The sequence below is a fragment of the Natrix helvetica genome (assembly GCF_964273705.1).
Source record: "Natrix helvetica genome assembly, chromosome: 2".
NCBI lineage: Eukaryota > Metazoa > Chordata > Lepidosauria > Squamata > Natricidae > Natrix > Natrix helvetica.
Window position 1 is genome coordinate 15715102 of NC_138552.1, and position 17242 is coordinate 15732343.

Sequence of the window (17242 nt, forward strand, 5' to 3'; positions counted from 1 at the left end):
GTCTCTCTAGGGTTTTCTCTGATACCCCTCAGTCTAACAGCGTACTCCATAGATCTGAATTGCATCATGATAATCTCCTTATCCATCCTCTGCATATTCCCCTCCATTTTCAACAAATTTCAAGTCTGTTTCCTTCGTTTTAGTTTCCAAATCCAAAGCCAGATGATCAACTTTGCTGTCCACCTTAAGAACAACTTCTGACAGAACCTATGGCTAAAGTGTGTAATTTTTTGTCAAGCTGATCATGTTTTTTAATGGTATCCTGAACCATTTCTTTAACCTCCTTAATTTCTTTGCGTAAAAAAGCATTTCTTCCCTTATGAAGTCCTTGAAATCCTGATAATTTATTGTGGCACCTGGTGAAGCTTTTTGTTCCGTTGCCATAATTAATAATTCTTACAGCCGCCTCTAGCTGTCACCATTCAATTAACTTTCGTTTTCCTTAGGTATTCAGCTGTAAATTAATACTTGCAAATGTTTCTTTCTAAGTTGCTCGAAATTAAAACTTTGACATTTAAGTAGTTCAGGTTATGTAAACTGGCTTAAAGATTGTTAATAGTTAGGGTTGTTTCAACCGTTCCGCCTTTACTGCCCCGGCTATCAGCAAGTAATTAGCTTTCGTTTTCTGTAGGTTTTCAGCTATAAATCAACGCCATTTTGAATCCTTTGTTCTAAGCCCACGCCTCTCAAACTCAGCAGTAGCGTTCTTTTTAAAGGGATTTTCCCCCCCCCCAATTAAGACTTAAAATACTTGCAAAAGTCTTGCTTCCTTCTTGGGATGTTGAGATGTTAAGGCTGTTCCCGGCGACTGGCTCTGCTAATTAGCAGAGGTTATCAAAAAGGCAGGAGAAAACAACAACTGCGAAGGGGGGCAAACCTCGTCGGACTCTGGAGGCTATAAATCCTCCTTGAGGGTACACGAGGGCTCAACCCAGCAGCTGAATCTCTCCCTCATAAATTCCAAGAATTTAAGAGTGTCCGAGGTGTTAAAGATCATAAAAAAACACCTCTAACTGCCTCTTGATCTGACAGGCTCAAAAAAAAGCCTGCCATCGGCACAAGGAACAACCCGGAAGTCTCACAACTTTGTGTTTTTTAATATCTAATGAAATGATAGCACCTCATTATTATATACCTTAGTAGTTGGTGTGAAATATCTGGAGCAGTTCATCTCCCATAAAACAGCCTTTAGCCTCCGTTCAGATGCATTGATTTTGTTCCAGTTAAGCCTGTAGAACTTAATTTGCCTTTTAATCACTTTATTGTAAGCTAGGATAAAATTAATTTTACACCGCAACTGTGCAAAGCCAATTAACATATTTAAAGTTATTTAGTAAAATGCTTTAAACTGTTACATTTATCCTTACCTCTGATCACATCTCCCTCCTGCTTTTCACAGGCAATATTCAATATTTTATAGCCTTTTAAACATCTTAAACTGTTTCAAGACTTGTTTATTTTCCATTTTATTTTAAAATGGTTTATGAACAAAAGGATACACATTTTGAAATGGCTGCGTAAATACAAACATACTTTTCAAGAAGACAGCTATTTGAAATTACACCTGCTAAAACATCTTAGGGAGATATTTACACGAACGAGATCCAAACAGCAAGACACAATGGTCAGATAGGGGAGATTCCATTCCATACCCTACAATGAGCATCTCTGCATTTGCGGAGCGGCAGAGGTAGAAGACCTAGCTCACATCCTATTTGATTGTTGCTTGTATAAGGGGCTGAGAGACAGGTACCTTGGTCCATATACCAAACGAAGGACCCATTGGGATCCCCATATCAAAACAACTTACCTGGTTCGGTTGAGATCTGCATATGTGGGACCAATTGGGGTAGATTGTAGGGGTGACACCCAAAATATAATTTTATCATATTTTATCTATAACTTAAATTATTGTATTCTATTCCAATTTTATTTTAAACTGTATTTTATTCCAATTCTATCTTAAATCGTATTTTATTCCAATTCCACTTTAAACTGTATTTCATCAAACTTCATTTTAAATTGCTTTTATCAAATTTTTAGTAATAATTTGTTTCTGGAACTTTGCACTTTGATATGGCCCAAGGGCTAATCAATAAAGACTCAATGTCAATGTCAAACAAAAGGATACACATCTATGTTTGTAGCCCATTCATCTAAGAAATTATTATTTTCTTTCAGTAGTAGGCATGTTTTAAAAATCATGGAACCAAAACCTATAGTTTGTTTTTCAAAAAGGGCCAAAGAAATATATGAGGAAATCTGTCACTTCCATTTACTTTTGCACATAGAAAATGTACTTTCTCTGCAGCTCAAATGCAAGAACCTTCCCACTTCCTAGCGTAGGATCTATTTTTCACATACAGCTATTTGAGGTTATTAATTTTCTCACTGTGATGGGGTGATCAACTGTCTTGTCAAGAAAATGGATCTCTGTGTCACCCTTTAGCATGATTAAACGGAGGCACGTCACGGTGAGGAAATACCAAATTTTCATGAGACAAATGAAACTTATAGTGAGGACAACTTTTATAGACGTTATTTCATTTTAAAATGTTCCATTTGGCTGTTGGTTTATTTGTTGGTAAGGATTGCCATTAATAGAATGTCCCTGCTAATAACTCAAAACAGTTCTGCACATAAATCTCTCTTATCCACCAAAGCAATTCTGTTTATAGAAATCATGATACTAATTATTATTTTTTGAAATTTAGACTTAATTCTGTTGTTTCTTCATGCTGGTCTTTTACTGAACTGAATCTTTCTGGCTTTGAGAAGAATGGATGAATATAGAAATTATTTCAGAGTTAATAGAATGGGGGAGGCACGCAAAGGGATGTTATTATCTTATTATCCAGGAAAGTCTTATTTTCCTGTTATCGTAGAGACAGCAGCCAGACTGGGTATGCTCCATCCATTAACCAATCGGACTGAGTCTACACTTATGATGTCCTCGGGCCCTTGTAGCTCCTCCCCAGTTTCAGACTCAGTCCAATCTGGACTGGCTGTGAGAATTGATCTCTCCTCCAAATTATTTAATTATATCTTTAATATCTTTAATTGGTGAATTTTTCCCCAAAAAATTGTTGTTCCTTTAAATTGGTTTCTTAAATAATCCTTTATTCTACAAATTGGAGGGAAATTCGAAACTGATCTCTGGCTGCCTCTCCTCAACTGTCTGATTGCCTGTGGCCACGAGTTCGCTCAGGAAGCTTGCCTTGCAATCAGATCGGCCAGCTCACGAGCTATGGCTCCACGACTGTTTCCCCGCGGCGCTCCTTGATTCTGGGCATTCGGAGGGATGCGCGACCGCCCGCTTCACACGCAGTGGACCCAGGCAAGTCTGGTGGCCTTTCTGCAGATCGCCTGGCCACACTTGGTGGCCATTTTGCAGGTCGGAAAAGCCCGCGAAGATAGCGGTGGCCATTTTGAGGCTCAGAAAAGCCTCAGAGAAAAAAAGTTGGCCATTTTGGATGACCCCTCCCCATGGGGGGAGGCACTTCCAGTACCGAGCTCTTCTGTTCAGTCTATCCTCTGCCCCCAGCGTATTCACAAAGGTACTGGCAGCACTAGCCGCCCACATCAGGTCATCCCCAGTTCAGATTCTCTGTTACCTGGACAACATCCTCTTGTTGTCCAGGTCTCCAGTTCAGGCAGAAAGAGATCTCGCCCTCACCATTCACACCTTGCGGAATCACGGGTTCGGGGTGAATCTCAAAAAGAGTACCTCGTTCCCAGCACTCGCCTTCTCCACCTCGGGGTCTTGATAGACACCATGGCGGAGAGGATGTTCCTATCCAACAACCGCATTCTCAGTCTGAGGGAACTTGTCAGGAAGGTGCTACGTCTACGCAAGGCATCCCTTCTTCTCTCCCAAGTTTTGGCCAAGATGGTATCCTGCTTCGGGGTTGTCCCCGTGGGCCAGGTTTCACAGCAGGAGCCTTCAATGGTTCATGCTTCCACATCAAAAGGCTGACAAGAGAAGCTCTCCTCTCAGGGTCCCCCTTCCCAGACAGGTATTACATTCTCTCAAATGGTGGCAGTCCCCGGCGATTTTGCAAGGGACCTTTTCAGAGAGCCGTGCCATCTCACACTTATGATGGACGCAAGTCTGACAGGATGGGGGGCACGCATGCAGGACCTAGTGGCTCAGGGTTAGTGGTCCCTCGAGGAGAGACAAAAGAGCATAAATTGGCTAGAATTGTGGGCGGTTCACCTCGCCCTCAGACACTTCCACCACAGAGTTCAGGCCCATCACATATTAGTCCTCACAGACAATACCACGACCAAGGCATACAAACAGATAGGGGGGAACTCATTCCTGGTCCTTAGGCAGGAATCCAACCTATTGTGCCAGTGGATGGAATCTCACCTGACATCTCTCAGGGCAGAACACCTCTCAGGGGTCTCCAACGTCCAAGCAGACTGGCTGAACCAGACAACGATAGACCAGGTGGAGTGGACCATCCATCCGAGCCTCTTCCATCGATTGACACTATGGTTCGAACTCCCAGTCCTAGACCTGTTCACGACAGCAGACAACAACCAGGTACCCAGGTATTACTCGAGGTTCATGGACCCCATGGCTGAAGGAGTAGTGCCAGTGGCCCAGGGGTCTCCTGTATGCATTTCCTCCCCTTCCCCTCATTCAGAGGATAATTCAAAAAATGCTGGAGCAGGAGGCAGAACTGTTGCTGCTAGCACCGAATTGGCCACGTCGGCCTTGGTATGTGGACCTAGTGACTCTGTCAATCTCCACTCCATGGCACATCCCATGGTCTCTCCTGTCTCTACACCAAGGGTCAGTTTGTCATCCTGACCCCCAATGGCTGCAGTTAACCGCATGTCGATGGAGCGGCAAGTCTTAACAGCCGATAACATCTCTCTCGACATCATTGCTACCATTCAGGCATCATGCAGAAGCTCTACTAACCGCATTTATGATGCCACGTGGTGGACATTTGCTCTGTGGTGTTCCAACCAGACTGTTGACCCACTTAGGGCATCCATTCTGCAGATATTGGACTTCATGCAGAGGAGGCTTGATCAGGGACTTACTCCTAACACGCTATGCCAACAGGTGGCCGCTCTGGCCTCTGTTCTGGACGGCTTGGCATCCGAACATCTGCCTTCTCACCCCTTGATCCGGAGATTTCTCCGTGGAGCGTCCAATCTGTGTCCCCCTGCCATACATAGATATCTGACTTGGGACTTGCCTTGTGTCCTAGAGGCTTTGACTTCCGCACCCTTTGAACCTATGAGATCCACTTCTTTGAAAGTTTTGTCCTTTAAAAAGCTATTTTTGGTGGCTGTAACTTCAGCCAGATGTATTTCTGATTTGGCTGCTCTTTCAGTCAGCATGACTTGTCAGAGAAACACAGAGAAAGGAGATCATATCAACCTATTCAGAGAAGATGTACCATAAGAAGAATGCTAACCCATTGATCCTTCTTGATCTCTCAGCAATTTTTGATATTGTGGACTGTGGCATCTTACTGGATTGTCTTTATGGTGGACACTGTGTTACAGTGGTTTTATACCTACCTACACTACTGGGACACAGACGTGGTGGCTCAGTGGCTAAGATGCTGAGCATGTCGATCAGAAAGGTCGGCAGGTTGCCGGTTCGAATCCCGAGTGCTACATAATGGAGTAGCTCCCGTTACTTGTCCCAGCTTCTGCCAACCTAGCAGTTCAAAAATACGTTAAAATGCAAGTAGAAAAAATAGGAACTACCTTTGGTGGGAAGGTAGGCTTTGAGTCATGCCGACCACATGACCACAGAGATGTCTTCGGACAGCGCTGGCTCTTCAGTTTTGAAACGGAGATGAGCACTGCCCCCTAGAGTCTGGAACGACTAGCACATGTGCGTGAGGGGAAGCTTTACCTTTACCTTTACAATACTGGGAAACTTTTGTTCATCCACCGTGGCAGCCTTTAAAGTTCCAGAAGGTTCACTCTGGTATCTGATGCTATTGAATATCTTTCTGAAGCTTTTGGTAGACATCAAATTGAAGTTTGGCCTGATACATTATCAAATACAGGCAAGAGTCAAGTGTGTTTCCTTTTTTCTCACCGAGTCAGAAGAGGCAATCGAACTACTGGATTAGTGCTTACAGGTTGTCACAATGTAGATGAGGGCTTTGACTGAATCCCAAGAAGATACTCTCGTGAGATCTGGAACTGAGATTAAACCAATGCCGTACGGGGTGATATTCCCCTTACAAACCAGATACAAAATTGGATGCCTGTGACATCTGTGGCTCTAGTGACCGGCAGCACTTATGCATAACATCAATTGATGAGTCAACTTGTCCCAAAGGTGGTTTCAGAACGCAACGGGACTCTCTTTGTTTTTTGTTTTTCCTTGAAGATGTTCCACTTCTCATCCAAGACGCGTCTTCAGTTCTGACCGAATGATGGAAGGGAAACGAAGGGCTTATATTCCTTGCAGTAATCTGGTGGTTAGCACTTTGAGAGTCATTGAGGCCACTTGGGCGTTTATCCTGTGCCATCAGGGTCACCTGAATCGGAGTGCAAATGGGTGTGGACTCTTTTTGGAACAGAGAAGTCCACGTTGTGGACAGAGGGGCCACTAATTTGAAAGAGGGGTCGTCTACGATGAAACTGAACAGCCTTCCCTCAACACCCCTATCTCCTGTTTACAACGCTGAGCAGTTCCAAGACAGTTTTGTAAAACCATTTTTAGCTAGAGATATCCTGATCTCAGCAGTACATGCTCCAGTAACCTTTTGATTGGATTACTGTAATGCATGCTGTGTGGATCTGCCCTTGAAGACCATTTGGAAAAAAAAACAACTAGTATGGCCACAGTGGCGTATGGGCTTTAAGGATAGAAATGATTACTCTAGACTTAAAAGCCTAGTTTTCAGAAATGCTCTCCCGCTTTGAACTGTCATTCTAATGGAGAGATTGATCAAAGGATTCCACGTGGGCAAGGTGTAATTTGTCATTTAAGAACTTAACCAGTTTTACATATCTTTTGTCATTTATATCTGTATTCTGTTTTCTTAGGGTTTTCTTTTTTCTCTCTCTCTCTACTTTGGTTATTTGGAGGAAGAAATCATTTTCCGTGGTCTGTATGTTTTTATTCCCCTCTCCTTTTTTCTTTTTTTCTTTTACATTACAGCAGAGGTCTTCAAACTTGGCAACTTTAAGATTTGTGTACTTCAACTCCCAGAATTCTCCAGCCAGCTGGAGAATTCTGGGAGCCAGCTGGAGAATTCTGGGAGTTGAACTACACAAGTCTTACAATTGCCAAGTTTGGGGACCCCTGCATTACAGCAATAAAAATAAAAACAGTATAGTTTGTGGAGGAGGTGCAACATTACTACTACTCTTTTACTCTGTTCGTACTCAGGATACACCCAGCCCATTTTAAAGTGCTGGTGCTGCTTCCTACAGAATCCTACATAGCTTTAAACCTGGATTTCTGACCCAGTAACAAGCACATGGCAGCTGGGGAAGCATTTTGATGGCCCTGGCTGTACAAGTTTATCTATCCATCAATAGCAGGGTTTTTTTTTTTAAAAAAAAAAAAACCAATTTCTGTGAGAAAGAAATTTATCTTCTTGGATTTTTAGAAAAATCTAAAGACTCTGGCATTCCCCAAAACTTGAGTAGCTCACTTACATTTGACTTAAAATGTTTCCGAAACCATCAGCATGTTCATATTTTAGTAATAATTTAATGCTTTAATATTATTTTAATTTTGGAAACCATCCTGAAAACTCGAGGGTGGAAGGACAGGATCTAAATCTTAAATAAATAAACTAAAAAGTGTTTTGCAAAAAGGGTGGTTGGTGTGTTGGGCTTGATTAGTGCTAATCTGAAAAGCAAATATGTCGTTAAAACAAACGGCAGTCCTTTGACAGCGAAGTGATTATTTTCATAAACAAATCAACCGTATTTACGTTCATCTGTTTTCGGGCTTTAATTGTTAACAATATGTTCGAACAGTACACGGAGTCCCATTTTGCAAGACGGATGGCGATACAAATCTAATAAATAATTTGTATGTTCAAAGAAGATCCATAGTTGATTTAAAAATAATAATAATAATAATAATAATAATAATAATAATAATAATAATAATAATAATAATAATAATAATAATAATAATAATAATAATAATACCTTCTTTCTTAAGGGAATCAAATAGGATAGGCAAGCTGATTTTGGCTTGTGATATCTGGACACAGTGGAATATCTGGACAATATTGTCTCCTAAGGGTTAACTGGAGGTGGCTTGAGTCAAACAAAAGGAAGATCAGCCAGAGTTTTGCTTTCTGTTTTTTGGAGGGGGGTGGGAGGGGGGGAGTTTGCCAAGAGTCCCCCGTTGTTTAATTTCCTCCTGGAAGCAGCCCAAGTGTGGGGCTCCCCCCCCCCTCCCTTTTTCTTTCCTTTCCACAGTGACCATTGCAGAGGCTGAGCGGCTGGGGTCAAAGCCTCCTCTATTGATCAGTATCCCTGCAGTCTCCAGTTCCAGCATCTGCTTCATTGGCTTCTTTCAGTCCCTGCTTCAGTACATTAGAATAGAAATCCATAACCAGAGCTGTGCTCATCCGAGCAGGGGAAGAAACTAAATTAAATGGTATAAAACAATCTTGGATCAGGAGTTTGCGCCAATTCATCTTGATCTGAGATGTCACACCGGGGCTCTGTGTCTGAGCACCTGGGCTAGGAGGCAGCCACAGTGAAAATAGATGGAGCTGTGATCATTCATTTGTCAGCTAAGGAGCTTGGCAGCAGTTAGCAATTCCCTTCTGCAGAGGTCAGCTGACAGAACAATCACTGCAACTGCAGACTGGAGCTTTCCTTTGAACTATTGTTATGGAGCGTGCTTCTTGGGTTTGGGGGAGTGGGGGGGGGTGCGCGTGTGAGGGAGGGGAGAGGGAATCAGACTTTTCTTCCAGAGAGAAAATTAATATAGGCAAAGCCTTCCTCTCTCCCACCTCCTCCCCCCACCCCTCCGCCTGTGCAGTATAGGTTGCATTCTGCTGTGGAGATCATATATACAAATGGATGATGATTAAAATGGTTATGCAACACTTAGCGTAGATCCCCGGTCTTCATTCTTCTCTGGTGGAAGGTAACTATTGATTTTTCTTAGCACTTTCCTCCTTAAAAGATCACCCTCCCATCCGTTGCTCAGTGTATAATACACGCACACTGCCAGTGCTAGAACTAAAAACTCTAGGAACCAGGTTTTTTTATCCCCCCCCCCCCCATAAACCAACATTTGAATGCTAGTCTTTTGAAGGGAAACAGAAAAGGGGTAGGGATTACCACAGTTTGATAATGCCACAGCAGATGGTTTTTCCTGTTAATTCACGGGGTTTTTCTTTTTTTAATCTTCTGCTGTTGGCAATTCTTTCAGGGAAGCAAGAACCGTTTTCTGACTTGACATCACAATGCAACAGGAAGAAATGAGGGCTTTTTTTTTTTTTCATTAAAGCCGATGAAAATATACTGAAAATGGATTCTGGGCAAATGGATGGAAATATAAGTTTCTCTTCAATACAGTTTTCAAGTTAATTTTGAAACCAGGGTCTCTGTAGCCAACGCAATGCGCCACGTCCAGTACATTTCTTTCGAAGCAAAGAACCGACACGGTTATTCTGCTACAAGAAGAGTGGGCTATTTCAGACCTGGGGCACGTGCAACTTTTGAACCTCTTTTATGCGCCCTTCACCCTAACCCAGTGGTGGGTTCCGGATCCTGTTCCAATCAGTACAGTTGGAACGGGCCTGGCGTTGCCCACATGGATGCGCACAGCGTGTGCATGCGGTGTAGCTGCCAGCGACATTTCTGCAAGCCTCCGTGATGCTCCAGCTGCTCAGCAAAGCATTGTGCAGGCGCTATATGCAGCGTGCGCAGAAGCGCTGAAGGCTTTAAAGGACCGGTAAGGAGCTCGGGTGGGCCCTCTGGAATACCATACCAGAACGGTACTTGGTGCTCTGGGCAGGCTCCGATACACCCGTACCGGGGCGTACAGCCTGCAACCCACCACTGCCCTAACCCCTTTGACCATAAATTCTGAAAATCAGAAGCATCCTTTCCTTCCATTTCTCTGGTAGAAAAATCACAAATGTTGGAAATTAGGCTTAGCATAGTTTGTTTGTTTTTTTAAAGGGAAAGCAAAGGGGTCATAGAATCCTTTGTGGGGTCTTTAGCTATTTTAGAATTAGAATTCTTTATTGGCCAAGTGAGAATAGGATAGGAATTGAATTGAATTGAATTGAATTCTTTATTTGCCAAGTGTGATTGGACACACAAGGAATTTGTCTTTGGTGCACATGCTTTCACTGTACATAAGGAAAAACAGAATACATTCATCAAGAATCGTAAGATACAACACTTAGTGATAGTCATAGGTTATTAATAAGCAATCAAATCATACTAGGAAACAAATAAAACAATATAAATTGTAAAGATACATGGTTATAGTCATAAGTGGGAAGAGATAGGTACTAGGAAGGATGAGAAGAATAATTAGTAATATAGTCTCAGTAAATAATTTGACAGTGTTGTGGAAATTAGTTGTTTAGTAGAGTGATGGCATTTGGGGAAAAACTCTCCTTGTGTCTAGTTGTTCTGGTGTGCAGTGCTCTATAGCGTCATTTTGAGGGTAGAAGTTAAAACAATTTATGTCCAGCATGTGAGGGGTCTGTATATATTTTCACGGCCCTCTTTGTGACTTGGGCAGTGTACAGGTCCTCAATGGAAGGCAGGTTGGTAGCAATTGTTTTTTCTGCAGTTCTAATTATCTATTGAAGTCTATGCCTGTTTTGTTTGGTTACGGAGCCAAACCAGGCAGTTACAGTAGGACCTCGGGTGGGGACCGTAATCCATTCCAGGACTTTGGTCAGCACCCAATTTGATCATGACCAAAAGTAAGACTGCGTATTCGTGCGCGCCCACACAAAATGGCATGGAAAGAGAAATTGCCACAGCTACTGTATGTTTATTCAGCATCCGAGGATGTGTTTGTGATATTTAGCAGATTTTTTGGTTGGCACCCGAATGGTTCGTGGTCTGAGCCATTCAGGACCCTAGGTTCCACTGTGTAGAGGTGCAGATGACAGACTCAATAATTCCTTTGTAGAACTGAATCAGCAGCTCCTTGGGCAGTTTGAGCTTTCTGAGTTGGTGCAGAAAGAACATTCTTTGTTGTGCTTTTTTGATGAGGTTTTTGATGTTAGGCGTCCATTTTAAGTGTTGAGATATGATAGAACCTAGAAACTTGAAGGTCTCTACTGTCGATACTGTGTTGTCTAGTATTGTAAAAAGTGATAGTATAGGAGGTTTTCTTCTAAAACCCACCACCATTTCTACGGTTTTGAGTGTATTTAGTTCAAGTTTGTTCTGGTTGCACAAGATTAGACACACAAGGAATTTGTCTCCGTTGCATAAGCTCTCAGTGTACATACAACTATAGTAATAGGTCATTATCATAGTCATTGTAAAAATTACATTCATCATAAAACATTAGATACAGCTCTATCCACGGCAGTCTTCATTCTCACAAGATCTTGAGCATGATTCTAAGGCGGCAAGAGACTGCCCATTGTCTATCTGTTATACTCCTTTGCTGGTTTAATTCCTGAAGCAATCCCTTTATCTCCTCTCCCCTTCCCTCCACACATACCTTGGTGATTACTTTGGGTAACTGGAAAGTAATTTGTGCTTAAGTTGTAGTATCATCCACATATATAGGCAGTTCATGACTCACAACAGTTTATTTAGTGATGGCTCAAAGTTACAGCGGCACTGAGAAAAAAGACTTCTGACCATTTTTCACACTTATGACCATTGCAGCATCCCCATGGTCATGTGATCAAAATCCAGACGCTTGGCAATTGGCTCTTATTGATGACCGTTGCATTATCCCAAGATCATTTTGCGACAAGCAAAATCAGTGGGGAAGCGAAATTCACTTAACAACCCTGTTACTAACTTGTCCACTGCACTAATTCACTGGCAAGAAAGATTGTAAAATGGAACAAAACTCACTTAACAACTACCGTATTTTTCAGAGTATAAGACGCACCAGAGTATAAGACACACCAAGGTTTTGAAGAGGCAATTTTTTAAAAAAAGTTTTTTGCACTCTGCAAATCTCCCCAAAATGGCTTGTTTTTCAGGAAAATGGGCCTGTCCCCCCCAAAAAAAGACATGAATAGCTTTTAGGGGGCTTGCAGAATGCTCCTGGGGGGTTGGGGCCCCCAAAACAAGTAAAAAACAGCTCATTTTTTGCAAAAACAGGCCCGTTTTTTGAAAAAAATATGTATGTATAACCTTTAGGAGGCTTATAAAGTACTCCTGGGGGCCGTTTTTCACTCATTTCTGCCTTCTCCAGCCCCCAGGAGCTCTACGAAAGCCTTCTGCAGGCTCTTCATGGCCATTTTGGTGAAGGGGGGAGGTCTTTGGGAGGCAAAAAATGCTATATTCAGTATATAAGACGCACCCAGATTTTCAGCCTCTTTTTTGAGGGAAAAGGTTTGTCTTTTTTTTAATAAATATTTTTTATTAAATATTTTTATCTTTAAAAGCAATAGGGAAGATACAGCAAAGAGAAAAAAACACACAAAAAAAGGTCCGTTTTACACTCCGAAAAATACGGTATCTTGCTTAGCAATGGAAATGTGGTCATAAGTCGGACTACCTGTCATTTCTAATGAAGCAGATAGCTGTTTAATCATTATTGTCCTTATGCATTTGTATTACAGGTACGCTGTCTGGACTTCCACAAATTAAAAAAATATCTCTCTCATACGAAGAGCGACGGAAGCAAGCTACCGCCATCGTTCTGCTGGGAGTAATTGGAGCAGAGTTTGGAGCAGAAATAGAACCTCCAAAGTTGTTAATTAGACCACGCAGTTCTAGTCAAATTCCAGAAGGTTTCGGTTCAACCAGTGGCGGATCCAACTATTCCTTGGCAAGGCACACCTGTAAGTTATTTTCTTCCTTTCCTCCACTTTAATGCAACTGTTGCACTAAAGGTTGATTAAATCATATATTTATAATATATGTAATATGGCCCAATTCAATTAGAAAGGAAAGCAATATAATAAAATAATTCAGTGTAGTGCAGTCAATGCATTGCAGTATAGTGAACTGTATTGTATTACAGTGCAATGCTATACTATACTAATACTTACTAATACTACCGTGTTTCTCTGAAAATACAACATGTCCTGAAACTAAGGCCATGCCAGATTTTCGCAGTGAGCAAAAATATAAACCCTCCCCTGAAGATAAGCCCTAGTAAAGGGGTGGGTTTAGCCAGAATAGGGGACAGCCCTTCCTTTCCCCGGTCACCTCAGGGCTTCTTGGCCCCTTAATCGGATCAGCTAGGCCGCTCCGTTCACAAAACAGCTGATTCGCGGGTGCCGCTCAGGCCTCTGCCTCCAGCAAACGCCGGTCGCTTTTGTAGCCAATTGCAGCTGCAAAAGAAGACGGAGGCCAAACAACCCAACCCAAATGCCTCATGCCCTCCTTACATAACGGTGACAGTCACAGCTCGCAATTCCGTCCACGGAACAGGAAAAGAAGGCATGGAAATCAATACACCTGGGACATCGGAAGAAGCCTTGCGAGGAGACGCCGCTGCTGATGTGCAGGAAATCCCCCCCCACCTGCAGATCGTCCTTTTAAAGAGGAGTTTCACCAGGATGAAGGAGACACAAACGCCGCCTTCAACCACCTCTTCATCCTGGTGAAACTCCTCTTTGAAAGGATGATCTGCAGGTGGGGGGGGGAGATTTCCTGTACTTCAGCAGCAGCGTCTCCTCGCAGGGCTTCTTCTGATGTCCCAAGTGTATGGATTTTCATGCCTATAGGAGGTCGCTTCTCACCTGCATATTCACATTGAAGGCTCGAAATGGGGCATTTTTGCAATCCGCTTGAAAATGGGGAGGGGGGATTTTGTCTCTTATCCTGTTTTCAGTCTGTGCTGACCTTCAGAACAGGGGGAGAGGCAGGAATATCCACCTCCACATTTTCAAGCCGTTTGCAAAAATGCCCCATTTCGAGCCTTCAGCATATTCCTGGATTGCAGCATTGAAGGATTGGAATGGGGCATTTTTGCGAACGGCTTGAAAATGTGGAGGGGAGATTTCACTTTCTCTTACCCTGTTCTGAAGCTCAGCACAGACTCAGAACAGGATAAGAGGCAAAATCCCACCCCCCTTTTCCTGGCAGTCGTTCTTTCCTTGGGATCTCAGCGCAGACGCACATCCCCCAAATGCTGTATCCGAAGTCTTCTCTGCGTCTGTGCAGAGTTCCCAAGGAAAGGATGGAGTGTGGGTGTGTGAGAGAGAGATCCCTACACCCCCCCCCCCCCAAGGCAGCCACATTCCTCCACTAACCTGCTTTCCTGCTCCATTCTCCATTGCCACGTGCAAGGCAAGAAAAGTAGTTTGTGGGACTACTTCCAACTTCGTGAGATCTTTTTTTTTTTTAATGAGAACTTGGAAGATATTTTCTGGTACTTTTTTTACCATAGGCACACTTTTCTTGTCCTGCACATGGCGTGGAGAATGGAGCTGAAAAGCAAGTTAGTGACGGGATGTGGCTGCCTTGGAGGGGGAGTGTGTGTGTATGTTTTTTTTTTTCATTTGTTCTGCCAGGAAGACACCCCCCCCCCCACGAGAACAGAGCAGCACAGTCAGCTGTTCCGCGCCAGCAAGCAGGGCAGGGGAAGGCCAGGATGCAAGGAGAACTTGAGTCATTGTGGCCTCAGGCAAGCAGGTGGTAGGACGGAGAGGGTGGGGCTGGTGGGCTTGATGCTCCCTGTACCTGAAAAATAATAAGACTCCCCGAAAATAAGGCCAACCCCTTATTTGGAGGATCAAAAGAAAATAAGACCCTGTCTTATTTTCAGGGAAACACGGTAATACTAATTCTAACTAGAGTAATACTAAAGTATATTTATACTATATTAATATTATACTAATTTTAACTACTAATACTACATTACTACTACACTAATACTATACTATGCTATATTCTAACTATACTAATATTAATACTACGGATACTATAGTATATTTATACTAGACTAATATACTAATTCTAACTGTACTAATACTATATTAATAGCATACATACTATACTAATGCTATGCTATGAATTATCTTCTCGTGCCAATGTGTGGTATGTGTCTTCCACAAATCGGGTCATCTGTCAGAGGTCTGGGAGTTTGAGCATTCTGCACAGTATCTTAGCTGCAGCTACCACTAAACTCTTCTGGACAGAGAGCTGTGATACTGTTTGTGGGATCTGTTGAATCTTCCCCAGCTTAGGGGTCACATCCAGAGGTGGTATTCAGCCGGTTCGGACCAATTCAGGCGAACTGGTAGCAGAATTCTTGAGTAGTTCGGAGAACTGGTAAATATCACCTCTGATTGGCCCAGCCCTCCCGCCCATGTCATTTCCTGTCCTATATTCCCTTGTTTTTCGCTCAGCTGATTCGCGCGGCAGAGCGGATTGCTGTGCCTCAGCTGAGCTAAAACACAGCTCAGCTCATCAGTGCTGACACCAGGGGTGGTCTTTGATTGTGGCGTGCACGGGCAAACACGCAAAGTGCCCTCTCATAGAACCGGTAGGAAAAGATTTGGAATCCCACCACTGGAGAGTTCCTGCCACCTGTAAGTCCTTGACTTACAACCACAATTGGGACCTGAATTTCAATTGCTAAGCAAGAGGTTCTTTAAGTGAGTCATTCCCGATTTTACGACCTTTTTTGCCACAATTGTTAAGCAAATCACTGCTGTTGATAAATGACTCAAATGGTCATTAAGCAAATCCAGCTCTCTCCTCCCCCCCCCCCCCCCGCCCTTTGACTTTGCTTGTCAAAAGTCCACTAGGAAGATCACAGATGGTGATGACATGGTCTCAAGACACTACAATAGTCATAAATAAATGCTGGTTGCTAAGCACCTGAATTCTGATAATATGATCCTGGGGATACTAGGGTGGTCACTTTTTTCAGTGCCATTGTAACTTTGAATTTAGAGTAAATAAATGGTCAAGGATTAATAAATTATTTATGTATGTATGTATGTATGTATGTATGTATGTATGTATGTATGTATGTATGTATGTATGTTACAACGCCTGGTATGCCCAAATAAGGGTATGGCTAGCTGATGAGAGCTAAATAGCTTGAAATAGATCTATACTACTCTCCCTTTATTTATTTATCAGCACAAATACAACACGTGTGTGTATATATATATATATGTGTGTGTGTGTGTGTGTGTGTGTGTGTATGTGTGTATATATATATATATATATATATATATATATATATATATATATATATATATATATATATATATATATATATATATATATATATATATATATATATATATATATATATATATATATATATATATATATATATATATATATATATAAAAATAACTAGCTGATAACCCGGCATTGTCCAGGTATTTATTTATAAGAGGAAAATGTCTGAACAAAATGTAATTTCTAATGTTGGATTTTTTCCCCTTACCAGTTTTTATGACAAATCACGGCTTGAACTTTCTTGCTTTGCATGTAATGAGTCTATCTCATATATTAGTTTCACCTTTTAAGTTGCATTACTGAAATAAATGAACTTTTGCACGATATTCTAATTTTTCGAGTTTCACCTGTATTCATCAAATCGGTTGAATAAGTATGGAGAGAGCATACAACTTCTTGTCACTTGCAAAACTTGTCCCAGTCTCTTTCACTATCCAAACATTGGTTTTCTATCTGGCATTACAGGGTTCACATTTTTTTATAAGGAGATTCCACAGCTTGACATGGGTCAACACATCTTAAGTCCTTTCTATAATTGATCAAGCATGTATTCACTTCTTTTTGGTAATTTTTGGCTTTCTTAATTATCCATTGTGTATCAGCAATAGTGTGTCGTGCTCCTCAGTCACTTCTGAAATCAGCTTGAACATTTGGCCTCTCCCTTTTCACACAGAGGTCTAATCTGCAGTGATGATCCTAAGAATTGTTTTGCCAGCACATAAAATTAGGATATTGTGCAATAGTTTACACAGTCTGATAAGTCTCTTTTTTGTGTATGATGATAGGTAGACTGATCTCTTCCAAACTGTTGGTCACTGTGTGATTTTGAACATTTCCTAGCTTAATTGGGTTAGTTTTTACTATTTTCATATCTTGCTGGAATTTTCAGTGGACATGACAT

General features: G+C 42.0%; 1 protein-coding gene across 3 annotated transcripts in view; it reads left to right on the top strand.

Annotated features, from left to right (window-relative positions):
* The window catches only part of WDR7 (WD repeat domain 7), a 273050-nt gene that overhangs the window by 158439 nt on the left and 97369 nt on the right, over positions 1 to 17242 (top strand). For all 3 annotated transcript variants that reach the window (XM_081943578.1, XM_081943577.1, XM_081943579.1), the window contains one exon: positions 12753 to 12974. In XM_081943578.1, coding sequence (XP_081799704.1) covers positions 12753 to 12974 — 222 coding nt within the window. The remainder of the gene's footprint in view (positions 1 to 12752; positions 12975 to 17242) is intronic.